This window comes from Prunus persica, chromosome G3, assembly GCF_000346465.2.
Source record: "Prunus persica cultivar Lovell chromosome G3, Prunus_persica_NCBIv2, whole genome shotgun sequence".
In the NCBI taxonomy this organism is placed as follows: Eukaryota; Viridiplantae; Streptophyta; class Magnoliopsida; order Rosales; family Rosaceae; genus Prunus; species Prunus persica.
The window spans coordinates 3403852-3430266 of NC_034011.1; the positions used below are offsets into that span (position 1 = coordinate 3403852).

The 26415-nt window shown below is 34.9% G+C and overlaps 3 protein-coding genes across 5 annotated transcripts; 1 reads left to right on the top strand and 2 right to left on the bottom strand.

Annotated features, from left to right (window-relative positions):
- Positions 2127-5999, bottom strand: LOC18782201 (beta-fructofuranosidase, cell wall isozyme). Its single transcript, XM_020560807.1, has 7 exons — positions 5668-5999; positions 5459-5467; positions 4344-5206; positions 3911-4069; positions 3551-3792; positions 3355-3445; positions 2127-2470 (listed from the first exon to the last, which is right to left on the bottom strand). Exons 1-7 carry the CDS (start codon positions 5921-5923, stop codon positions 2294-2296), a joined length of 1797 nt encoding a protein of 598 aa, XP_020416396.1. The 5' UTR covers positions 5924-5999; the 3' UTR covers positions 2127-2293.
- On the bottom strand, positions 13367-15353 carry LOC18782013. Of its 2 annotated transcripts, none has more exons than XM_007215042.2 (3): positions 15090-15353; positions 14357-14587; positions 13367-13894 (listed from the first exon to the last, which is right to left on the bottom strand). In XM_007215042.2, the coding sequence occupies exons 2-3, from the start codon at positions 14537-14539 to the stop codon at positions 13610-13612; spliced, it is 468 nt and encodes a 155-aa protein (XP_007215104.1). In that variant the 5' UTR covers positions 14540-14587; positions 15090-15353; the 3' UTR covers positions 13367-13609. The 2 variants fall into 2 exon arrangements, with proteins under 2 accessions (XP_007215104.1, XP_020415830.1); XM_020560241.1 differs by having other exon boundaries at positions 14357-14595; positions 15090-15352.
- Positions 15199-19904, top strand: LOC18781821 (putative hydrolase C777.06c). Of its 2 annotated transcripts, XM_007217678.2 has the most exons (13): positions 15199-15473; positions 15590-15765; positions 16208-16335; positions 16467-16579; positions 17367-17408; positions 18088-18143; positions 18333-18409; positions 18549-18668; positions 18963-19039; positions 19143-19206; positions 19320-19370; positions 19444-19492; positions 19641-19904. In XM_007217678.2, the coding sequence occupies exons 2-13, from the start codon at positions 15612-15614 to the stop codon at positions 19757-19759; spliced, it is 1050 nt and encodes a 349-aa protein (XP_007217740.1). In that variant the 5' UTR covers positions 15199-15473; positions 15590-15611; the 3' UTR covers positions 19760-19904. The 2 variants fall into 2 exon arrangements, with proteins under 2 accessions (XP_007217740.1, XP_020415829.1); XM_020560240.1 differs by lacking the exon at positions 15199-15473 and having other exon boundaries at positions 15502-15708.

Sequence of the window (26415 nt, forward strand, 5' to 3'; positions counted from 1 at the left end):
TGGCTAAGTATGAAAAATGGTTTTTCGGAATAATTATTTTCTCAAGATAATTTTTGGCGGCTTTTATTCCTTACACATCAAATAAGAAAACTTGATTTTATGGGATTTTAATATGAAGTATATATTGACTTAATGAGCCATCATTTTTAGCCTAAATCGTATTTTGCACTAAAACCGATTTTTCATATTTTGATTTGGTGGGAATTTGATTTTCTAGTATTTTTATTTGAATCCAAATGGGGGGTACTTCCTTATTTACATTGTAAACTTAAGTAAATGGAGTAATATAAAAATAAATTAAAGTAAAAGGACAAAGACATTTACTTAAATGTTGAAAATGGAAATAAGGTATAGAGGAAAATGTTGAGTAAAGAGTGAATAATAATAGAAGTATAATGAAATGTATGAGGATTGGTGTTGAAAGTGAAGGGTATTGATAGGTATTTATAGAAAAAAAATATCAGAATTTTTTAGAATTTTTTAAAAAAATTTACGATTTTTTTTCATATTTTTATTGCCCAAAAAAGCCTCAGCCGTTGGATTAATTTGGAGAAGCAGATCGGAAGGCTGGGGAGGCGACACGTGGCAGCGTACCTTGGACCTGGCGCGCTGACGTCAGCGTGACGCGAGGCTGACGTCAGCAACACGCGAGTTGGACCTCGGGCTGGTCTCGCCTTCGGGCTGGCCCGAGTTGGTGGGTCCCACACCACCCCCGGGCCTGGGCTGTACGCTGGAGCGATTTTTTTTTTTTTTCCTGCCCTCGCCTCGGACTGGGCTCCCTCGCTGGAGCTGCTCTAACATCAAACCCATTTGTCGATGTGTCAAATTCACACGGGATCAAAACCCTAAAACTCTCAGATTCCAGTGCTATTGGCCCAACGAACTGAATGAATCAGAGATGGGTGTAGGCTTACCCAAGTTTTGGATTGTTGGGCAACTGGAGATAGATCTTGATACATTCATAACAGTTATTACAAAGATGAGCAAAAATCATCCTAAAATCATAGCAAGCCCACAAAATAACTGACCATTAGGATCTATTTGTCCAATTCACGACCACCAGGAGATTCACGTCAAACTAGAAAACCAAGAAACCGGAGACAAAATGTGAAGAGTCGATAATTAGCAATAGCAAGTTAAATCAAGATGTGTGAATTCCAAAAAAAGAAAAAAAAGAAAAAAAAAAAAAGGGTGTAGATATACCATTGATCCAATTCTTTGGGAGGTTGGGATGAGACTAGCTCAACAGCACCTTGGTCTTATGGTGCTTCTGGAGAGAAACTTCCCTGCCCCAGTGCTAATGTCTCTTCTTCTTATCTCTCTCTTCATGATTTAACAAAGAAAGGGAGATATTAGCTCCGAGGTAGGGAAGGATTTTTCGTGGTTTTGAGGAACATTGAGAAACGAAAGGATAGTGTAGTTTTATTTGGGCACATATATAAGAGAAACCAAGCTGTGGCTGGTCTAGCTAATGGAGACTAAGTGAGAGGATAAAAGTTACAGCATGTAGATTGTGATTGTTCTTAACCCAAGGAAAATATAAACAACAACAAAGAAGAGGGAAGCTGTGATTATTCTGATTAAAATTTTCAGTTCAATCAACTACAAAGAAGAGGGAAAGGCCACCACAAACTGGCTCTTTGTGGCCCTTGATGATCATATATACTAAAGCACTTTGAAGAAGAGTAATTTTAAAGAAAAAGAAAAACTATCCAATTGTTGAGCTCTATTTACAGTGTGATCTAATAGTATGAACTATCAATTTATAGATCATCTCTTGTTTTAAAAAAAAAAAAAAAAAATTCAAATCAGAATAATTTAGAGATTTTTATTCAAAACCCCATTTTAGCATGACATATTATACCAAAACTCATAGAGTTTATTTGGAGAAAAAAACCCAACACTAGCCAGCCACTTGTCATTTTCTAATTGGTTCTTCTTAGTCTGTTAAAATTTATAATAACTAATTAGAAAATGGCAAGTAGTTAGTTTTGAGTTTTTCTCTCCGCTTTATAAGAATTTTTGTATAATATGTCATGTTAAAATCAGTCATTCAATAATTTAACCAAGAGTGCTATATGCTATAATTCTTATAATCTTCTAGGTTGTAGTAAACAATTGAAAGCTAGTGGGAAACTTGCAGCAATCTCGATTGAAAAATAGTTTTAATAGTTATTAATCTCAATTATGTGGAACCAAGATCATAAGAATGAATAATATTTCCAAGCTTTTCTTCTCCTTCTCCCAAGGGTCCTCTCCACTAGATGTATATATATATATATATATAATTAATTCAATTGATTTCTGCTGTTTTCAAGCTCCATGCACTCCCTGTGATTTTTACATCCTCGGTTCCATAATTGAAGGCATACAAGTGGGCATCAACATCAATGGCCAATGTGGGATAAACTCTAGCTGTGATGCACGCCTTCCCTTGTCCGGCAAAGCTCTCCACTATGGAGTGATCTATCTGCAGAAGATGCAAAAATTTCAAATGCATTAGGACAAAAAATTTTATTATCCTGAAATGGGTAAAAGAAAAAGGATGAACTGAAAAAGTATAGGCATGCACATTGTTGAGTAGGAACCATGGCATAAAGTTGGTTTCGTGGTATATGGAATGAAGAGTGTTCGCTTATAAAGAGTGCAATTTCTAATTGTAGGTTCACGTGAGTCTCACAGTGAGATTCACATACATCAATAGTCATAATATAAATTAGTTACACATTCACGAATGACACAACTAACTGTAGCATTTCTCTATCAAAATTATTAAAGAGTGCGATTTCTAATTGTAGGGTCACGTGAGTCTCACAATGAGATTCACATATATCAATAATCATAACATAAGTTAGTTACACATTCACGAATGACACAACTAACCGTAGCATTTCTCTATTATAATTATTAAACTATTTTGATTAATGGAAAAGAATCTAGTCTAAGGTGGTCCTAGCACTTAAATGGTGCAATAGGCATCTTTTTAAAGCTCAAACACATCATTTACTGTCAAAATCTTAGCTATGTTAGAAGTTGCTTTGTATAATTTTAGAGTTGTGCTTTTTATTTAATTTCAGCCATATTTGATTTGAAAATCAAACATATATAATATGGTCAATGAAAAAGCGTGAAGGTGGGGTCAGTTTGCGTATGAAAGTTTCAAGGAAAATCAATACAGATAGATTCTCAAGGTTTGATGGAAATTTCTGGTGGGCAAGACTTTTTAAACTCTCTCATGAATCCAATGTGTGGAGGAGCTCATGATGATCATATAGAAACACTGACTTTTCAACAAAGAAGAATAGCATGAATTGATTTTTAAAAACCCTATTTGATTGGTTCACAGCAACTTACCAAGCTTCTTAGTGAGAGCTTCTCATGCAGAGGATCCACCTTTAGAAAAGCCCCATAAGTGGTCTTATCATTATCCTGATTTAAGGAAGACCTACCAACCAAACAATAAAACAAACATAAAAAAAAGAGCTAACAATTTGAAGTTTTGTTAGATGGAGAGAGAGAGAGAGAGAGAGAGAGAGAGAGAGAGAGAGACCTGCTTTGGTCACTGCAGAGGAGCACCACATATTTGTTGTTGTGACCTTTGAATATTCTGTAGAATACTGCTGTGTATTCTTTCAAGCCCTTTGAAGCCAAAACTAGTAACCCAAATGGCCCTAAACCTCCTTTAACTGATGCACCCTTTTGGCTACACAAAAGTTGTGGGTCTGTCCAACTTGGGTCTAGAACTTCTGCTTTCTTAAAATCACTTATTTCAAAAGTAATATCTACATCTGCCTGTAAAACAAAAGCAAATAATACCAAATTTATTTTTATAAGTGCTTTTTAGTATAAAAACGTCGCAAAGTGACATTACAAAATCTATATAAAAAATTAAAAAGGAAAAAGTACCCACCTGTGCTGCTGTGACACCAAGTACTTCATGCACTGATCCTCCCTTAAGCGCACTGCTTGGCAACTTGACCTCCTTTTCACGCAGCTTTTCTATTTCAGCTACTGGCCATTGTACCAATTGTTTTCCCGATTTATCAAGCCAGATTTTCCTTGGAATTGCCTGCAAAAGTCAATGCAAATACTACATGGCTTAGTTCACAAGTTCAAGAGCCAGCTAATTGAAGACTATTCAAATAGGCATTGATTGTGATGACCCAAGTGGGTAGTTGGTAGGTCTAGTCCCTTGACCAATTTATAAGTGTTAGAAACTTCATCAAAATAGTTATACGTGTAGCGAGTAATGTTTTCTTGTTAAACTTACGTTACGTGCAGAAAAGAGTTAATTCAAATCCACAACTTCTTTTCATGTATATAGCTATCTGTTTATTTTATACCTGAATTCCAGACCATCCCTTCTTGGTATCATCCTCCACGCTTGAAGATTCATTAATCCAACCCCACAATATCCTACGGTTCTTAGAACTGTCGAAGAAAGTTTTTGAAGCATAAAACTTCCCATAATCATATCTCAAGCCTGCGTCACTCTCCACTGAGCCCTTATCCGGGATATAGATATCCTTGTGAATGTTATATGTCCCTATTGTATAGTACTCTCGCTTAGTGTTGTCCAAGCTAGCCTTGAGCACATGCTTCACATCTGGACCATTTTCTGATGTGTGAAGACCATTTTGCCCCTTAATTGAGACTGGGTAAAAATCTGGACACTCCCACATTCCAGTTTTCTTTGCTGAGTGAAGTGGGTGTTTGGCCTTAACCCAGTTAAGGAAATCTTTGCTCCTGTACAGGATTGCAAACCCCGTTTGGTCCCTCTTGCTTCCAATGATCACCCTCCATCTCTTATCTGGGCCTAGCCAAGCAGTGGTTGGGTCCCTAAATGAGCTTGCATTGATTTGGTTGGCTTGGGTGGGTGCCATTAGTGGATTTTGGGGGACCTTGGTCCACTCCCTAAGGTATGGGTCTGAGAGGTTCTTGGGATAGGCCAGGTTCTGGACTTGTTCGTTTTGGGGGTTTATTCCGGTGTATAAAATGACCGGTTTGCCCCCAGGGAGGATAGTGGCGGATCCCGACCAGCAGCCGTTGATATCCGACGGCTGCGATGGGTAGATGGCGGCATCATGTGGGGTCCAGTTAACAAGATCAGTTGATGTGGAGTGGGCCCACACAATGTTCCCCCAAACTACACCTTCGGGGTTGTATTGATAGAATAGATGGTAAATTCCCTTGAAAATCAATGGCCCTGAAAAGAGGCATTAGCAGATTGAGATTAGAGAGTACCCGAAAAGCCCAAACCAAAATAGGAATATAGAAAGTGTGACTAAAAATAAAAAGAGCAAGAATATAAAGCCACAAACCATGACTGGTTGACTTGCTATGATATTCATTCAAATCAAATGCATCACATATATAGTTTCATAGAAAATGAACCAAACCCAGAAAATGTAATAGAGAGAGAGAGAGAGAGAGAGAGAGAGAGAGAGAGAAAACTAACCATTAGGATCTGAGCAACCAAACAAGTCCATTTGTCCATTCCACAATCAGAACAAGTCAAATGTCAAAAACAAGAAGCAAAAAAACAAATGTTAGAGCTATAAACAATATAGACTAAGACAAGTGAAAGAACAAAATGAAAAATGAAAAGAACGAAAAGAAAAAAAAAAACCAGAAATGAAGAGAATTTGTAGGTGAAGATATATATACCATTGATCCAATTCTTGGGAGGCTGGAAATGGTAACCAGTTCTGTAGGGTTCTTTAACTTGGTGGTGTGAGTCAGCTACTAGGGAAGTTTGAAGGTTTCTGTAAACATGGTGAGAAGCTTGAAGCAGAAGAGCCTGGCCTAGCCAAAGAGAGAGAAAACAGTAGAGATAGAAAGAGGAGATGGCCATGATGGCTTTGCAGGAGTGACAAAATAAGGCAACACTCTGCTGGGTATTTATAGGAGCATCCTTGCCCATGTGGTAGTTGTTGTCAAGAAAGTCTTGGATTTTTTATTTTTTTTTTGGGTGGAGTCAAGGATAATAATGAATGGTTGGATGGTTAGATTTAGAGGTGATGATAAAGAATAAAAAGTCATTGCAACATGATGGTTCACAAGATGTTCAACAAAACGTATATTTTAAGTTTATAATAGTTTTTTATTATTATTATTATTATTATTATTATTATTTTAATTATGAGAGAGCAGGATCCAGGAAATTAAGCTGGCATATGGTATTTGAATAAGAAAAGTCAAGGGCTGCATTTAATTCTACATACAATTCCATACATGTAAAAAAGAAGATGATTTTTTTTAGCAGACAAATAATACTATAAGACTAGAAGATTATGATAGTATTTTTGTTCACAACTTTAACTGAATGTGTATTATTATTATTCTTTTTAATATTTGATATGTGTCCATGAGTATAATCATGGGTATACAAATACAAAGTAAATAATTAACTATGATTGTGCCTATGGACACATATCAAATGTTGAGAAATGTAGTAATAGTACACTTTGAGTTAAAGTTGTGAGCAAAAATATTTGCTAAGATTATGACGTGCATTCTTAATACTTCTCTTTTTCCTTTTTTTGGCAATAAAAAAAATTTGATCTGAGCTGGCAACTATCAACCATGTTACCATGCCAAATTGAATCATTAGTTTAATCCAACATGTTCTACTTGTTGTATACCTCTCTCTCTCTCTCTCTCTCTCTCTCTCTCTCTCTCTCAATATGCTGCTCTTTGGTAATTAAAACTAAGAAGCTTGGCAGATTTTCCCAGAATATTCAGTCCCTAAATGTATGCTTCATTGTGTGTGCCTTAAGTGACTTCTTTATTTGTTCTAAGTAACCATTATTATATTATGGTAATATACATGAACGTGATACCCTAAAATCCTATGTTAGAAACGCGTTGGAAAAATCTATAGCACTTTAGTATAAGGCTTAAAAGTAAAAGTTCAACTCTTGGAAGATTTTGGGTTAGTCAATCGTATTGAGTCTCAAACGTGATAGAACTGGTTCTCTATAATATATTGTGTGATTGTCTAATTTAACAATTCAGTTTTATAAGGGAAATACTTGTAACTTTTTCTCTAACATTCTTTTTTGGACCTTCTCTCTTTCTCTCGTGACATGTATCATTTTTGTTACACTTAAATCAATGTTGTTAATACATAAGACAACCTAGCTTTTGTTTCCAAGTTTACCCTTATGCCTTAAACATGGTTAAGTCCAATTTTTTTAAAAAAATAATAAAAAACTAATCTTATCTCTCTCCCTGATCTTCTACCTCGCCCCCTCATCAACCTTCTTCCCAATCCCCACCCACTGTAACCCCAATCCACACACCCCAAAAAAAATTCTCATAGTAACACAGAGAGAGAGAGTCAAAACCTGTACAAACGTTTAATTTTTACTAAGAACATATATGGAAATATAATTAATATATTTTTTGTAATTAATGACATTGTTTTAACTGAGAAACAAATGACACATGCCATCAAGAAAAGGGAGAAGATCCAAAGAAATAGATTAGAGAGAAAGTTGCTAACATCCCCTGTTTTGTAATTGCTAATTTCATCAAACATGAGACATGAACTCAGTTCATTATACAATACATTTGAGGACTCTCTGGGTGTGTTTGGTAGGCTTCACTGGATTGGACTATCTTAAATAGTACTTGAAACCCATGTTTGTTAAGATAAGGGACTAACTTAAATGAGATTATATAGTCCAACAGTGAAAAATCTCCCTCACTCGTTGCTCCAATTTAGCGAGCTTGAAAAGCAGCTCGCAATATAACACCCACGCTATATTGAACTCGGGAGTTCGAACTAAACCATCGCAGAACTAAACCTTCGCACTATCATCGCCCAACCTCACTATCACCACCACCAACCCTATCGACAGCAACAACAACACCCAATTGAACACCCAATCAGTTGACCCAGAAAGCCCTTTCTATCTGCTATGATTCCTCATGAGGTTATCTAATTTCTGCAACCAAACAAACCCAGATCACTGGCTTGCCAAGATCGAAGAGGATGTGCGGCATGCTTGGGAGAACACATTTGCTAAAGCCAATGTTTGAAGCTTTCTTGATTGAATTTAAAAAAAAAAAAAAAAAAGAGAGTCAAAAGGGGAGAATGAGAACTGGGGAAAAAGGGGATCTGGAAGTGGGTTATGATGGGGGAGAGAGAGAGAGGCAAGAATGAATCTATTAATCCTAGGGAGCAAGAGAAGATGGCTTCAGTGGGGTAGGGGAATCGCAGCTGGCATTGATGATTTGATCCATAAGAAGCAAAACCTTTGTTTTTTCTATCTGTCTTCCAATGCAATGAACCTAATTATTTTAAACAAAACAAAAAATAGAGAGGAAAAAAAAATATAAAAAGAAAGTAAAAAGAATGGGGAGGTTGAGTTGGGTCTGCATCTAATGAGTTTTTTTGTTTAAGATAATTTTAGATTTTAAAAAAATTCAGAATTTTTGTTGTCTTTTTTATGTAAAATTATTGTTTTAAATTTAAATATTACAATAATTATTTTTAATCCGACGACACAGCACCAAACATAGGTCTTCACTATTTTTACAATCCAGCTTCTTAGTCCGACGCAGCACCAAACGTAGGTCAGTACTTAATCCAGCTTAGGCCAATCCTAGCTAATCCGAGACAGTCCCAGGATTTAATCCAGTCCATGACAGTCCGCTGTGCCAAACGACCCCTCTGAGTCTAGTATTCCTTTCATAATTCCTATCCAAAAGTAAAGAAATGGGCCTCCAAGATAATTTCTGCATAGAAACAGATGATACAAAAGAAGAAAACTTCCCTTATAAAACGAACAACTTTGATAGGACCTATTGCCTCTCATATCATGGATAACAAGCATCTTACATGATGAGATTGAAAGCATAGCCCATGATAAGACATTATTCCAACAAGATGGGACATTTAATCCGATTCTCAAGTCCACCCTAACTCTACAGTACTAAATTGAGCTTCTTCTTTTTTTTTTTCTTTTTTTTTAATGGAATGTGCCATTTTATTGAATTGTGAGAAAAATTGGTAAACCCCCAAGCTACCAAGGGGGCAAACTTCTTGAACCAATAGCCTATACAATTCTTTTAAACAAACACATCCTTCAAACAAAATTAGCACGCCCCATTCTCCTCCCAAAACTTCAGTATATTTTAGAAATTATATACATTTGAATTAACAAGAAAGTGCTAAATTTAGTTTCATTTATTTCAGTATTAAGATTGACATACTAGGTTATAATTGGGTAAAGATAATACGAGTTTAAAATTATATTACAACAACTAAGCATACCATAAGTATTCATGTATGCCATATTGTTATTGGGATGGCTTCCTTTATAGGATGTGTCTTTTATACTTTTATTCCTATTAATCTAATAAAATTCTATCGCTTTTTTATTTAAAAAAATAATCATAAATATCATATAAATAGAAGCAGGATAATTGTGATTGTCATATATATTATATTACAAATAATAATATAGAATTACATTTCAATATATTGAACATGTTTCACTCAAAACCATTAATCCTTTTAAGTGTTCTATTTTTCTCTCTTTTTCTTCAAGAGGTTTCTGGTGCTTTTGCACCTCGTGTTTTGGAGCATAATTGTTTCAATCCGGTACAATTTATAGCCAATAAGAATTATGAAAATAACTTGAATACATTATTAACAAAAGTATTATATAAAGAAATTCTAAATGCAGGATATTGAATCTCTCACATCTAAATCCGTAACATAAGGAAATTATGTATATGAACTAACGCAATGTTGGAATTCTAGTGGGAGAGACAAAAGCTACATATCATGCAAAACATTTCTAAGTACAACATGCCTAAAGCTTCACAAGCATTGGCCTTACAATCGAGGAGCTATAATTTGGATGGTTGGATGCCTCTTCAAATACTCAGAAGCAATTTTATTTTTTATTTTTTATTTTTTGTATAATTGACACAAATAACATAATTTATGGGAGAAGTCTTGTATCCGTTAATGATCCCGTATTATTTTAGAATAAGTTTAATGAGTTGTTTACCGAATTGTTTTATGAAGTTGTTCATAGATCATTGCAAGCTCATGGGAGGCTAAAAGTATCAAACAACAAATTTCTTCATGGTATGCTTGAATGTACTGGGGACCTTTCTAATGTAGATTGTATGAAGTGCATTGATACTTCAATAAGTGAACTGTGAGATCATAGTTATAGAAAGGGAGGTGGAAGTATTATTTATGGAAGTTGTTATATTAGATTTGAACTTCATTTCTTTTACTAGAATTCATTTGTTATGTAGAATGCTATTCCTAATTAATTTAGGTTTTAAAATATATAAAGAAGTTGGAATTACTTGGTAAATTAGCTAATTAATTTACGTTTGAATAAGCATTTCCTACGAAGAAAGCTTGAAGATTCATTAAAAAGAAACATAGCAAGAATATAAAATAGCAGTTATCAAGCTCAAAAGTGTTCTAGTCCTTGATGCTTTTGTATTTGTAATGCGCTTATGGCATAATTTATAAATGCAATCTCCTTAGTGTTTTGAAAAAGAAAAAAAAAATGTAGTTGCCTCCCAAAATTTACAACAAAATTTAGAGCAAACATATAATAATGGATTCGAAATTGTAACATCATTTAATTAATGTGCACTTATTCTTTTATTTTTTATTTTCTATTTCATTTATGTATTTATTATTTTTATTATTTTATTTTTTGAGGGCATTTCCTATAAAAAATTACTCGAATTCAAGATTTTTTCTCGGAAAACATTTGCTCCAAACCATTATACTAGTGGGTCATTTGCTTATTTTTGGTGTGGATTGAGAATATGAGTTGTGAGATTTATGTTGCTGGCCCAATAGAGCTTCTGTAGACAATCTTCAACAATTTTGGTTACAAATAATTTTAGTAAATTTTGAATGAACTAGCTTTTTACTTAAATGTTGAGTTCTTTAAGATTGTTAATACTCGGGAGATTTTGAAGATAGTTAATTTAATACGTTTCTTTGAGTACCACGACTAATTCAAAGCTATATTTATAGCGGACCGAACAAGAAAAAAGTGATCAGAATGAAACGGGGATAATATTGTTTTGTTATCCTCAACCAATCACATCGTCTTACATGAAAAAGTTATCACTCGTGGCATACAGTGATTGGCCCCTGTTTCATGTAAGTGTTTCTCGTGACATTGACTCTCATGTCATAGCTCTCATGTTATTCACTGAGAGTGACATTGAACGACTCTCGTATCACTCACTGAGAGTAACATGAATAATTTTTGTTAGTGGATCGGAAGAAGCAATTTAAAACGTCTTGAACTTATTTAACATTGCAAAATTGTTATCATATATCATTCTTTGACACTGAAATTTAATATATAAAAAATCCTTTAATTAAGCTTTCTAACGTAATTTGTGAGAACAATGCTTTCCTTCCTCTCCATACTTTGTAACAATAAGCATGGCTTTTTTTTATTATAAACAAATTGGTCAAAATGTGAATTAATGTTTAATTAGTATATTATAATTAGAGTCCTGATCTCTTGGACTACAGAGGTCCAAGAAATTTGTGGTCACTCATCGTTGGATGTTAATTCAACGGTTCACTCACTCTTGCACTCATTTTAAGAAACTTTTTGGAACCATTGGATTAATATCATACCATATGGGGTAAAGTTAACAAGAACTTCTAATTATATTATGACATGTCAGTCCTGATCTCTTGGACTACAAGGGTTTAAGAAATTTGTGGTCACTCACCGTTGGATGTAAATTCAACGATTTACTCATTCTTGCACTCCTTTTAAGAAACTTTTTTGAACCATTAAATTAATATCCAACGATAGGTGACCACAATCTCTTGGTCTTCTGTGGTCCAAGAGATCGAGACTGTATGACATGTATACTACTACTACAACAACAACAAAATGTACTATACATACCATATAAATAAAAGTAGGGTAATTGTAATTCTCATATATATACAGTCCCCTTCTATTGAGGGACGCCCTTTAGGGTACCCTACAATTTTTTTCCCAATAATCCAAACCATCTATTTTTTAGGTCTTCATTCATAGATCATCCTTACAAAAAATTAGACAAATCGGAAACCTTTTCGACATCCAATTGTGTCTTACAAAATCAATGAACACGGTGCTTCAAGAAAATGCTAAAATTTCAATAACTTAATTGAGTGGTCAAATGATATCGGATTCAAGTGATTTTTTGTAGAGATGATCTTTGAATGAGTATCTACAAAATAGACGGTTTGGATTAGTGAAATACAATCCAGAGTGGGGCCTACAAGGGGTGTCCCTCAAATGGGCTTATTTTAGGGATCCCTCAATGGAAACTCTATATATATATATATATATATATATATATATATAAATATAAATATATATGTGTGTGTGTGTGTGTTTTGATATTGAATGTAAGTTCAATCTGTTGAATATGTTTTACCCAAAACCTCTTATCCCTTTTATTCTTTTCTCTCTCTCTCTTTTTATGCAAGAGATATTCGGAAGAGGTTATCCACCTCGTGCTTTGGGGCATAATTGTTTCAATAAAGTAGAATTTCCAGCCAACGGAGGTCATGAGAATAACTTGAATACGTTACTAACACAAGTATTATCTAAAGAACAGTCCCGATCTCTTGGACTACAAGAGTCTAAGAGATTGTGGTCACCCACTGTTGGATATTATCTCTCTCACTACTTTCTTGCAATTTCGTATGTGCTATCTTTGAATTTAGGCTTATTTACTGTAGTGCCCCTTGAAAGTATGGTCAAATCCCACATTGCCCCCCTCCTCCCCCACCCACAGGAAGTCAAAGTGGCCCACCTTGCCCATTAACCAAAGTTTGGTGTTCCAATTTGCCCCATGCCGTTATCTCCACTCATAACTCCACCAACTTTGATGATGTGGCAAAGATACTATGGTAAGTTCGTACATGTGGCCATTACCCACTTCCAGCATGGACTAAAAAAGTAATAAAAAAACATTTCTAAGACGACTCACCATCAACCAAACATATAAGAGCATTTTCACCCATTGTGCCATGGCAAAAGGCAAGGGCAAGTAAGGGCAGATACTATTCACATGAATAGTGACTGCCCTAGCAATTTTTTTGATGTAATCCCACCCATTGCCATGGCAACCCAAAGACAACCACTATTCACATGAGATATGAGGAAAGAAATTTGTATGAATTTTGATGTAGAAAGTGAAGAACATGACTAGGTATTCATACAAAAAAAAATTCTGAATTTTTTGGTATTTAAATTGATTGCTGACGTCAGTTTGCTCAAGCAACAGCCCAAACAAGTCTTGCCCAATTTTATTTTTTATTCTTTAAAAATATGTTTTCAAAGACAGATTCTCTAACGTCAGATGATCAAGTTCATCTTCAATGGGTTCCGTACACTACTAGCCAATTAAGAAAAAAAGGAATTTGGGTGCACCACCCAGATCAAAACTAAAAGCTCACGATATTTAATACATTGATAAGCCAATTCCCCCAACATACTTCATAAAACTTACTACTACTTCCATACCTTATGACAAACATAAATCCAGAATTTCAAGAAAATGCCAACAGACCATCCATGACAGAATTACATTACCCTTCAGTCGGATTTCCTCCTTGGTCCACATCATATTCATTATCGTCAGAATCCTCGTCCTCATCCTCATCCTCCTCCTCCTCATCATCATCATATATGCTGCTCGGATGAAACCTACTGACTTCACTTTTTGCATCATCTTCACTAAGAAATTCCAGTCCGTACTTCGTGTCTCGGTGTTTAACCAAAAGCCAGCGCAGCAATCTATCTTCCTTGTTCAAGTAATGCAGCTCCTTGTTGATGTTAGGTGTAGCCATCATCGTCATTTGCATTAGTTGACCCTATACCATATACCAAATTCATTTAAAATAAAATTCCATCTGGTTAAAATGAGATAAGAATTGGTTTGTATTCAGAAAGAAATACTAACTAGACAACATACGGAGATAGAAAAGAGGACAAAACCCTATGAAAGTATCATCCATGAGAGGACAAAACCCTATGAAAGTATCATCCATGATTTTGCCATACATTGTACTTTCTAATTTCTGGGTATGAAATACATGTTAATTATCTATCAGCAGGAAGCATCAGTGGCATCTAAAGTTATAGCAACAAGTTCATTTTGAAAACAGCCGCAAATGCAATACAACAAACAAAACAATAGGCTTGCTTGCTCTCATATTGCAAAATGAAACAATTCAAACAACAAAAAGAGGCCTGAAATCTAAGTTACACTAACAACGACGTCAATCAAACAATTCAAATTTACTACAAGGTTGCAGAAAAAACCAAAAACCAACCTGATAATATCTGCCATCAAGCTTCTTAATACCATAGCCCAACTGAACAGTGCCAAATGACTTCATGTTAGTAAGAACTCCATTTCTTCTGTAAACATGTTTGCTTACTCTAGCAACCAAGTCCATCAGAGCCTCCTTCCTTACATGGGGTTTCACCAGCAGCATACAATCATACAGAGGCATTTCTTTCTTTTTTCCTTTCCTTTCGTGCAGCAGGTCAACTGGCTGGCTCTTTAAGACCGTACAGAGTCATATACACAAATATCATTAACAGAAATCCAAGCCCACAAATTATAAACCCTAAAGAAATGAAAACAATGAACTTCCAACAATGTTTTATAATTTATAAAATTATATTCACAGATTCACAGTCAAATTTGAAGTTTATTACCTCCATAAAAATTTTAATTTATCGGGAAAACGAAGCTTCACACGTAATAACCTTTATGAATCAATTATAAGAAATAAAAAAGAGAAGCAGATCATCATGTTCACAGCTCGCATGTCCATTGGGCACCAAATAAAGATGAAGATTGAAAATTTACAGCAGCCCCTCGAATAAAAAGGACTAATTTAAAAAACATTAGCATATACATAATCACATCAACCACAACTCATACCCAATGTCAACGAATCCCCAAAATAAACAGCACTAATTTCATCACAGCCATCCCTAAACTTGTTTAGTTGAATAAAATATTAGTAACTAAGAAGCCCTAGAGGAAAAGTGTACCTAGTGCCTTGCCTTGTGGAGTGGTTGTGCTAATTGGAAGGTCTACGAACAACAGTGCAAGAGTTGCACTTTTTCCCTGGCTTACAACTCGCAAGCAGTAGCAGAGAACGTGAGATACAGTCACAGAGAGAGAGAGAGAGAGAGAGAGAGAGAGAGAGAGAGAGAGAGAGAATGAGACGAGACAGAGAGAGACTGAGAACAGAAGAGTTGAGTCTCAGTTGGTCGACGGCGAGAGGGTAATCGAGGGTGAGGTTCGAATCGAAGGGGACAGAAAAGAGGAGAAGTGAAGAGTCGAGTCTGTGAGAGAGACGAGATGAGAGAACTGAGATCCAACGACTAGGATTGATCCAAGATAATTAATCCCAGCCGTTAGATTAATCTACGGTGAGTTCTTATTCTCCAACTCCAGTTTAGTGGAGCCAAAAAGTGATAAATTTCGACCAAAAAAAACAAGAGTGATAAATAAAGGGACCTTTTTTTCTCTTTCCATTTGTTTATAGCTTTCAGGTGGCCTTTTGCCAAATGGTTCAATGTCTGGGCACCATCCGGCCCTCTCCTTCTCTAAGCTATTTTGCTACTTACAAACGCCAACTATCATTCCGTAGCTCCCCCATCACAGGTCCTGCAAATGGGTTCTCTCCCTTCAGACGAATTTTCAATGCTTACCTTCAATCTAGTAAGCTCTGCCATGTTTTCTTGATTGATTATCTACCTCTGATTTGTGGTATTTTTCATTTTTGATTTCTGGGTATTGTTTTAATTCGCTTTGATCTGTTCTGCGTATGAATAACTTTTATGCCATTGATTTAGGCTCCAAATTTTACTTTTTTGCTTGTGCTTGCAAGTTGAAAGTTGAAACTGAACATTTTTTTTACAATTGTGATATATGCATTGAATGAGTCAATCGGTGACTTTGATTATTGGTGGTGGTTTCTCTTTCTGGCTTTATATGCGCTCATTTGAACGGTGATGGGCGAAGAATCAGAGAATGTTGGTGTTTTTGTTGTTAGTACCATAAAGGCAAATGTTTGTGGTCTCACATTTGCGGATTGTGTGAGCTATGGGCAATAGTTTGTGGCTTTAGATGAGTTATTTCCTGACTTTGCAATGAATCACAGATTCAGCAACCACCGGCGCTGGCTCACAGTCACCTTCTGAACCGTCGGAAGTCATATTTATAGGTACAGGTACTAGTGAAGGAATTCCACGCGTGAGCTGCCTGACACATCCTTTAAAGACATGTGAGGTATGGTTATGAAACCTCTGTGCTTAAGTAAGTTTGAAATAGCATATCCAAAGGTTTTGCATGGACTACTATGTTTCTAACCAAAAACACATCTGATTCATAAAGAAATGAATGCTTTTTGGTTTTCGCAGGTTTGCTCGAAAGCTGCGGAACCAGGTAATAAAAATCGGAGACTCAATACAAGCATCCTTGTTCGTTATCCTAGGCCATCTGGAAGTTGTAATGTTCTTATTGATGCTGGAAAGTAAGTTATATATAGTTTCCATACATGTAGTATCTATGTTACTTTTTAGAATGCCTGTTGACTTCTCTGCGTTGCAATAGCTCCATTCTGCGGTTGGTTAATGGCTTAAAATATTCAATCTGCAGTTGTGTAGCAATGGTTTCTTGGAAAGTAACATGTATCAAAATACTCGGCAGTTTAAATTGAAGATTTGCAATATGTAAGACTTTTGTCAACCTAACGAACTTGCTGAGTTCATTGGTAGGCGGGGAAGATAATCCACATAACTATCTGCTTCTCATATGTAGTAAATGCATAATAGAATATGTAAGAGTTCAGTATAAGACGGCACATGGGTGTGTCATCCAAGAATCATGTTTTCTGGATAATTCAGTACCGCAGGCCTTGTGGCTCAGTGGTACTAGCTGCCTCCCCATGGGGCAAAGATCCATCAATCAAATAGAATCTCACTTGCAGCCATATGGGTTGGTTTGATGGCGGCTTTTTTTATTTTATATATATGTATAAGCAGAACTTAGGCATAAATTACTTTAAATAATAATTCTGCTAATGATTGTTATAACTATAGTCAAGGCAATCTTCTTATATTAAATAATATGCCATAAGTGATAGAGATGGATTCAGTTATTTCTTTGTTGTTTTATCTTGTTACTGCAACCTTACTTATTCCAGAAGCAAAAAGGGAAAATATAAAGAAAAGACAGTTAATATGAATGAGATTTTGTTCCTCAATGATAAAATGCCACACTGTGTTGGCTAAAGTTGCATTTCTGTCTCTGTTGTGCAGGTTTTTCTACCACAGTGCTCTAAAATGGTTTCCTTCCTATGGGTTAGTTATTTTCTCATCTACTCGTTTTCTTCAATCGATCATTTACATAATTTCAAGACACCAATTGGTCTCTCATGTGTTATAGCTAAATTATCTAGCTAACTGGAAGATCTTGCCTGCTATTTTATCTTATGTCAGGAAAGTTATACAGAATTTTAAGAAGGGTATTATTGTAGTTTGCTAGGAGTTATAAGAAGAGTGGGACACTATAATTTGTGCATATATTAACAGAAAAATGGGGAGGCAGGCAAATAACCTTTCTTCATTTGAGGGGGGACATCTTTTATGGTCACGGGATTTTATTCACATTGGCTTAAAACTTGCTAGTTTCTAGCGGTCTTTGAAGCATGTTGTGTTTTGGTACTGTAAAATTTCTCCCACCCTTCCCTGGATTATGCACAATAAATTTTGTGGGTCCATCCTTAACTGTTTGGGTTTCAGTTTTTCTGCATACCACCAGAGTTGGTTATCAATTTTGACATATGTTGAAACGTCCTTTTTGGGAATTTTAAAGTTGCAAATCCATTTTTTTTCCTTCAGTTGCTTTTCTTATAAGGGTCTCTTTGTATTCAAAGACTTGCATATATGGTTAAATTGGTGGTGCTCCTGCAGATTCCATTATGATTATGTGTCTCTTGTCTGGTATGTACCTTGTCATAACTAGTTGTATTTCTGTCAGGATAAGAACAATTGATGCGGTTATTATTACTCATTCTCATGCTGATGCAATTGGAGGTCTCTGTCATAAACACTTTCTAATGCTATTCTCTAAACAATTAACAAACTTATGATGATGCTTTGGATTTTTTTTTATTTTTTTTTTCGGTTCTCTTCTTTCCTTCTCTCTTTTATTTTTATTTTTTAAAATTTAAAATTTCTCTTTAATGTACATATACTGAGGTTCTCCGTTTTATATGTCTCCAGGTCTGGATGACCTTCGTGATTGGACAAACAATGTTCAACCCCACATTCCTATATATGTGGCCCAGCGTGATTTTGAGGTCCAAACATCTTCCTTCATGCATTAAATTCAATAATGTATTGTTTTCTGCTAATTTTTGTAATCAATTTGTGGTTCGTAGAATCACATAACCTACCTATCTTATCCCATATATATGATACTAAGAGAGTTATTTACAGGTGATGAAAAAGACTCATTATTATTTGGTGGATACAAGTTTCGTCCTTGCTGGTGCTGCTGTCTCAGAGTTGCAATTTAATATCATACACGAGGATCCATTTTCAGTACAAGGGTTGCAGGTCAGAATTAATATCCATTTGGTTTGTGTTGGGTCAAGATTTTCTTAAAACATGCTTTTAGTGTTACTACCTGCGCCCTCTGGGATATATAAACTATAGTTTTGTATGAATTGAATTATATCTGCATGTAAAATGAATGAAACAAGGTATGTCTTGATCTAATGTAAAAATCAGTAGAAATTTAACAGCCAAATATCAGTAGATGGTATTGTCAATTTGTCACTTGACTTAAAATGAATCTATTGTATGACTTGGCACTCATACCAGTTTTTTCTTTTTAATGCCATGTTTCAGTTTACCCCTTTACCTGTGTGGCATGGTCGTGGTTATCGTTCCCTTGGATTTCGTTTTGGTAATGTTTGTTATATTAGGTATGGTTCTATTCTTCAAACACAGGTCTCTGATAATTGTTATTCTTATACTTTGATCTCTTATGTAATGTTTCATCATAGGGCTAATTGTTTACATTCACAGTGACGTCAGTGACATACCTGAAGAAACTTATCCACTTCTGAAAAACTGTGAACTTCTGATTCTGGTGCCTTCTCCTCTCTTTCACATTCATAGCTTGTTTGATAGATTCTCATTTTTCATAAGCACATGATAGTTCTTCTTTTCTGACTGGGCTGATATGTCAAATGATTTCTTCAGGATGCTTTGCGGCCAGATCGGTCTACTGCAACACATTTTGGACTTCCAAGGGTATACCATTTTATTCCTTCTTGTAATGATCCATCTTCAATGAACTTTTAAGTTTTATTTACTTTCTTTTTAGGCTTTGGAGGAAGTACGGAAAATCCAACCGAAGAGAACTTTGTTCACTGGTATTTGTCTACTTTGATATACCAGTCAATTTTGTAGTAATATGCGTTTTTAATCAAGATCAGTTGTTAGTTTCTTTTATAACGTTCACCAAGGAATTTTGTTAGTAATTAAACTATATTGCTTCTTTTCCTTGCTGCACTGATGAAGGTATGATGCATCTGATGGATCATGAAAAGGTGAGTGATTATCTTATGAAATTGATGGAGACAGAGGGTCTTGATGTACAACTGAGCTATGATGGACTTCGTGTACCAGTAGCATTCTAGCCGTAAATGGCTTCACCTTTCAAATGGCCTCATTTCTTTTCTTGATTAAGACAGATTACATGTATATTTTTTTTAAACCTCAATTGTGAATTGATCTTTCATTAGCTTTGCAATATAAATTTCAGTTGCGACTCATTCTACTGAACTTTGTCAGTGATTTTGAATCGTGCAGTCATCTTAAATTTTCCCGGATGCCTACACCTTCGATTAAGATTAGCGGCATCATTTTACCACTGTCATCTTAATATTGCATGATGTAAAGCTATTAGGGAACTACTGCAATGTTCTGTGCTTCATGGCTAGACTAGAAGTAAAATTCTTAAAGCAGGGTATTGAAATCATATGTTCCAAGTAAACAAAGAAAAGAAAGCTTGTTTGACCATTTAGATGTTGCTTCTAGAGAGTCGGCTTAGTCAAGTTTAACAATCGAGGACCTGCTTATAAGTTAATATCCTTTTAATTTCGCACTCAGTAGTCAATGCAAGAGAGTCTTGACTATGAAGACTTGGCGTGTAATAGAAAATTTGTGAAAGAAGACGTGATTGCTTGTGGAAAATTGCATTTTGGGTTGTCAAATTGGTCAGCATTTAACAAAAAGTTTGATTCATTGATTGGCATGCCTATGGAGACTGGAGACTGGAGCCTTCAAAGTTTATGCAACTCGTGGTTTGCAAATTGCATACAACCATATCCTACCCGTTTACATTTCGGCCGTTGACCCACTTATCCACAAGGGTCTACAAACGAAAATCGGCTATGCTTTGATACCACTTGTTACAAACTGAGCGTTTTAAACTCGACTTTTATACTAATTTACAAAGAGGCAAAATGTAAACTCGTCTTTTAAACTCAACTTAAAAGATGAGCTTACATTGTGCCTCCTTGTAAATTAGTATCATCACTATTTACTAAATTTTACTTCCATATGTGCATGCCGTGGGTTTATCTTTTGTCTTAACATCTTTTATCTTTGGCCCCGTGAGAGTGAGTGATTGTCTAGTGGGACCCACAGGATAGCACTTGTGAATATAAAAGGGGAGTAAATAAGGGCATGACAGGTGTCAAAGGGAATTTTGCCGTCTCTTCTGACAACAAACTCCTGTCAACTCACGGAAGACTCTCTTCTCCTCTCTCTATCTCTCTCTCTCTCTCTCTCTCTTAAGGCACGCTTTTGCAAGAGTCTCCCTAACGCGGTGCCACGCATAACTTTCGGGTCTCCTTCCGTTGGGTCCTTATCACGGGTGTTTGAAGCACACGTCCAAAGAAACTCTTGTAAACAAGAGTGTACACAAAAAATGTTTACATGATATTCAAGAAGAGAAGGAAGAGCCTATTTAATGTTTTGACCTTGTTAGGAACCCTACTGAAGGTACTACGTACCAAAGAAATTAATTAAACAAAGTCCCCAACGTTATATAGTCTTATTCGGCATCCCTCCGCTACATTTTAAGATAACAATTTCGGGTTTTCGCTTATTATTTTGAACGTTTTGTGCAAGGGCGGAGTCAAAAACCTATACTGTGAAGGGTGTGACTATGTGTGTGCTCTCAAATTGAAAGAAAATAAATAAATAAATCTAGAATTAGGGAAACACACCATGGAACTCAATTGAGTTAGAAAAATGTGACATTTTAAGGACCTTAAACACACTATTTAATTTTCATGTAAAGTTTTGTGTAGGGGCACTTGTCTCCCTGTTCCACTCCACCCCTTTTGAATATTCATTCCGCTTGGTTTTAAATGGAGTAGATTTATATACTGAGAATGCAAAACCATAACGATAGTTTGTTTGAGAATAAAGATTCAAATTTGTCAACGAGGTCTAATCCAGTAAAAAAGAGCCTTAACTTGCAGACTAGTGGTATTAAGTTTGAAAGTAATATGTGTGAGAAATCTCCTACCCATTGCTCCTGTAATTTAGACTATCGCTTATATTAAAAAGAAATATATATAATTATTTTAACGTTCTAAAAAGTGAAATAGCATTAGTCCGATAACTAAAAAGTACAAATCAATCTTTTGATATCAATTATAGGAGGGAGTGCCTCGCACCTTCTTGTAAGTTGGCAAAGGAGGTAATTGGTATAGTGGTGCATGGAGGGCAACTCTCTTTGCTTTAATTTTTTTTTCATGGTTGACAATAATCTACTAGGTAGTGGGGCCCGCAAATTCTCAATCATTTTGTGTGGGGTCCCCCAAGTACACCGCCCGTGAACTCGCAGTGCATGAGTGGAACATCTGATTATTCACTCCCCCTCCTCCTCCTCCTCCAGTCCTCTACTTGCTTCGCATTTGGGGCAGGAGGGATGTTATTCTCACGTGACATGATACAGCACACAAAAGAACAGTCCAATCAGCATGATTTGTTCAACTATTTCTTTTGTTTTTGTTTTTTTGCTTTTTTATTTATTTATTTTGGAGGATGAATCTAATAAGGCTGCGCATGCTCGACATAAAAGAACAGTGACATACTAGTTGACTACAGCATGAACTGTTTTTATTCTTCTTCTTCTTTCTTTTTAATAAAATTGAATTTGCATGCACATATTATATATATATATATATAGTACATTCTTTATGGAGGTTGGAAATGATTTTCAGAAACAAAAACGAATTGATATGGTGCCTTTCAAAAAGTTGTATGATCACTAGGGTTGTCTTCCAAAAAAAAACGAAGAAAGTGGGAGCTAGCTAGCTAGAGTTAGGGTTGCCATGTGTTGAATCTTTTGCATGATATGCAAAATATGGTTTTATACCTGAAAATAGAATCCCATAAGGATTCAAAATCTTTAAAATAAAATAAAAAATCTATTGAAATAATTGATTGAGATCAAAATTAATAGTCATGTCATGTCATAGTGTATGAACATTTGGTAATTGAAAGTGTTAAAGAATTGTCTTTTACTCCACGTTTTTTTCAACTTTTATGCGTGTTACTTAATTTAAGGTATGTTGTGCTATTAGATGAGAGTGTTTGATTAATTTTAACATGATTTGTGTTATCGTCAGTCAGTCGTGCGCAATGCCACATCACATATTTATTTATAAATGTGAAATTCATATGACATGTGCACCCACGTATTTAGCAAGAATCTTTCTTAGAACATACTTAACATATAACCATTCAATTTAAATAACTCAAATATTTATATTGAGAAATCAAAGATGATATGTTTATCGTAACACTAGTCTACTTATTTGATTCAACTTCCAAATGGTTTCCTTTTGTACTTTCATCTTCCCTCCCTCCCTCAATCCGCCTATAGATGAATAAATAGCAAACTTATACCTCAGAACCATGTGAAGGGGAGTCAGTAAAAAAATTGACACTTTCCTACCAAGTGGCTCTGATTCACGGAACTTCCCAAGAGGTTATATAAGAGCTATAGAGAAGTAAAATTAATTAGTAAAGGCAAATTACTTATTAGTGTAGTAGTTTGGAGTATTTATTTTCTCGAGCAAGATTCTGAATTCGAGTCCTAAAATATGTGTAGTATGTGAAAGTTTAATATACTATCGCTTCTCTCAATAAAAAAATTATCCTAAAAAAATAATTAGGATAGAGACACTACACTTATTATAGTGCTCAACCACTATATAAGCTTGAGAACCAATTGTGAATGTCACAAGATTGACTGGCCTGACTAATATATATACCCTAAATTTTCACAGGCTCGCAGAAAATAAATTCAGAAAATTAATGGCGCTACAAGTTAATTTGCAAAGGGGCCAGTTAGATATGGATGGTTGAAAAATCAAAATCAAAAAAGAGAAGAAAACAAAACAAATGCATGTGATTTGGGGAAGTTACTATTTCAACTCTCAGAACAACACAAAACACAGGTCCTTTCTTTTCAGTCTCATCATATCTTGTAGCGCACTTTTACTGCAATTAAAGGCTACGTCTTAGAACTACTATAGCAAGAGAGATTAACCTCTAGGGCTTTGTAAAAAGGCAATTTCGATCTCTCACACACCTACCACTGACTAAAATTATAAATCTATATATCAGCTAGCCGACCTCAATTTGATATTATATACATAGCCATTAAAATTTGATCATATCCAACTCATATAGAATGTGATATTTTGTATGGTTATGGTTTAGTGCTTATCTGGCTGGTGTATGTTCCCTTTTAGTCCCCAAGTTTATTCAATATCAAAGATGGAATCCTCAATATCAAATTACATATACAATGTACTATATAATATATAATATAATACAGTTCGGTTCTATATGTACGACTTTCTGTCTTTTTTAAAGACATGACACGTATACTCTTGTTCAATTTTCTTCAAATTTGATATTTTTTGTTGCTTAATTTTCTTCAAATTTGATCTCATTTATTGACGTTGATTATATTTTAGGGTGTAGAATCACCATTTCGAGCTTAACATAAGGTTTCTAGTTTCGGATCCCAAAAAACCTAAAATGAAAGCTCTAAAGGACCCTTCTATACCCTAAATAATCAATCCACTCAATATAAATGAGATCAAGAGTGAAGAGAATTAAGTAGAAGTGAGGTTTTTCATATAGAGAACCTTTGTATACATATAGTACATGTAATATATATATATATATATACTAGAGTTAGCATAAAATTTCACTTGAGCTACCTGTCCCATTGTGACTTGAGCTCTCCAAAAATAACTAAGGTTTAGAATATACAGAAATATGGAAAATGGAACACTGCCCTCAAAAAGTCGGATTCGAAAATTTATAATTAGGTTTCATTCAAGCATTTCTAGCATTAATTTGTCCATGAGCCAGAAGATTCGATCATTATATATTTTCCCGAAAAAATATAGGTATGTAAGGCATGAATTGCATGATGATGCAAAACATGTACACACAAGATAATAATCAACATTTCAACAAAGAATGTAGCCAAAAATAAATAAAAATTCATTCTACTCGACATTTATTTCAAATCGTCTCATATAAAACACTGTCACATTAATTGGAATCTATTCGAAAATTTAGGATTTTGATATGGTGTTTTCAGGACTACTAGCTACTTTGTGAATAAGCAAAACATTATATATATATATATATATATCATCACCTTATGTGAATCAGTTTGCATCAACACATGACATGCATGACAGGGTCTAAATGTAGTCATCAGATGGTGCCAAATAACATTTGTGTGCATTACAATACATGGAAACTTTTCTCATACTTTTTCTGGTTTTTGGTCCTTTTAAAATTTCATCGATTATTCTAATCCCACAGATGAGCTGGGAGAGCATATTGAGACTTTGGTCGAGCAAGATCCCATTTCAAAAACTAAATCATTGAAGAATAAAACAAGAAAATGACAAAAATGAAATTAGTTTTTTTATGCCCAGCACTTCTTTAAAACCTCTTATTTTACTCAAGCTTATCGAAAAACATGAACTAACAGTAAGATGGTGTAGCTCCATATGCACCTACATTATTAAAATTCTGCATATGCATCATGCATGGATAGAAAGACATGACAATGCAGATGAGATAGTTTTTTTATGTGTCATTATGTTATTGATTCGAGATAACAAAACAGTGTTATACCTGTTATAAATAAGTAAGTTTTTCTGCTTATTTGCTTATATCTTTTTATGGTAGTCGTTTGATTTTGGTTACAACTTTTCTTTTTCATCCCTTCTTCTGATTTAAGTTATTTTCAAAATTGTCTGTACTGTCTGATTTTAAATTTGATGAACAATTCGGTTGTGTTTGATCTAGTCAAACCCTTGACTAGTTCCTTTCACCATCTAGCCTCAGAACAGTGCAGACAAATATAGATATAATTAATTAATGACATTTCTTTCCATAATTGAAACAAAATTCTCCTTCCAATGAGAATAATGGTTGGTGTATATGGCTCTTTGTGCATATAGCATAACCAAGTACGCTTTTTTTTCTTTTGGACAAAGTGAATCTCTTAAATAATTAATGACTCATCACCATTGATAATTTTTATACTAGAAAGACCAACCATATATATATGATAATTTTTGCCACATTATGTTACCAATAAATGTTAGCATTGATATATATATATATATATTCATTATAATATTAGCATTGGCCAATATGTAAATCCTCTCATGCAGGCATGGGATTAGTCTTGGATAGAGCGGATGTCCTCCTCACTCTGCACTCGAGTTCGAATCCCTCTCCTTGTAGTTTAGATTATATTAAAATAGAATATTGATTGTATAAAGATTTATTTTTCTTGTTAGACAATATTTTTACCATGGCTAAACACAAAAGAAAAGATGTTATGTCCCCAATTTTCTAAACAATTTATTTATATTCGTGCAAGCAATGCAAATCATTAATCATATCCCATGGGGGAAAACAAGAAGAAAATCATCATCAATTCCTACCTACACTTTTTTTTTTTTGGTTGAAGTCAATGTAAACAATATATTAACACATGATTAAAGTCAATATCATCAATTCCGTTAAGAGGGTCTTGCAATGCTTGTTCTCTAACTTTTCTTGACATGGTAGTCAACAAGTGTACCTTTCTCTCTCCTTGGTATAATCCAATCTCTTACTTGAATTAGTCTTTGTTTTTAACCTTTTCCCCCCAAAACACAATTAATTAATCATATAATTATTTTGTTTTACGGTTCTTGTGGAATATATATGCATCATACGATAA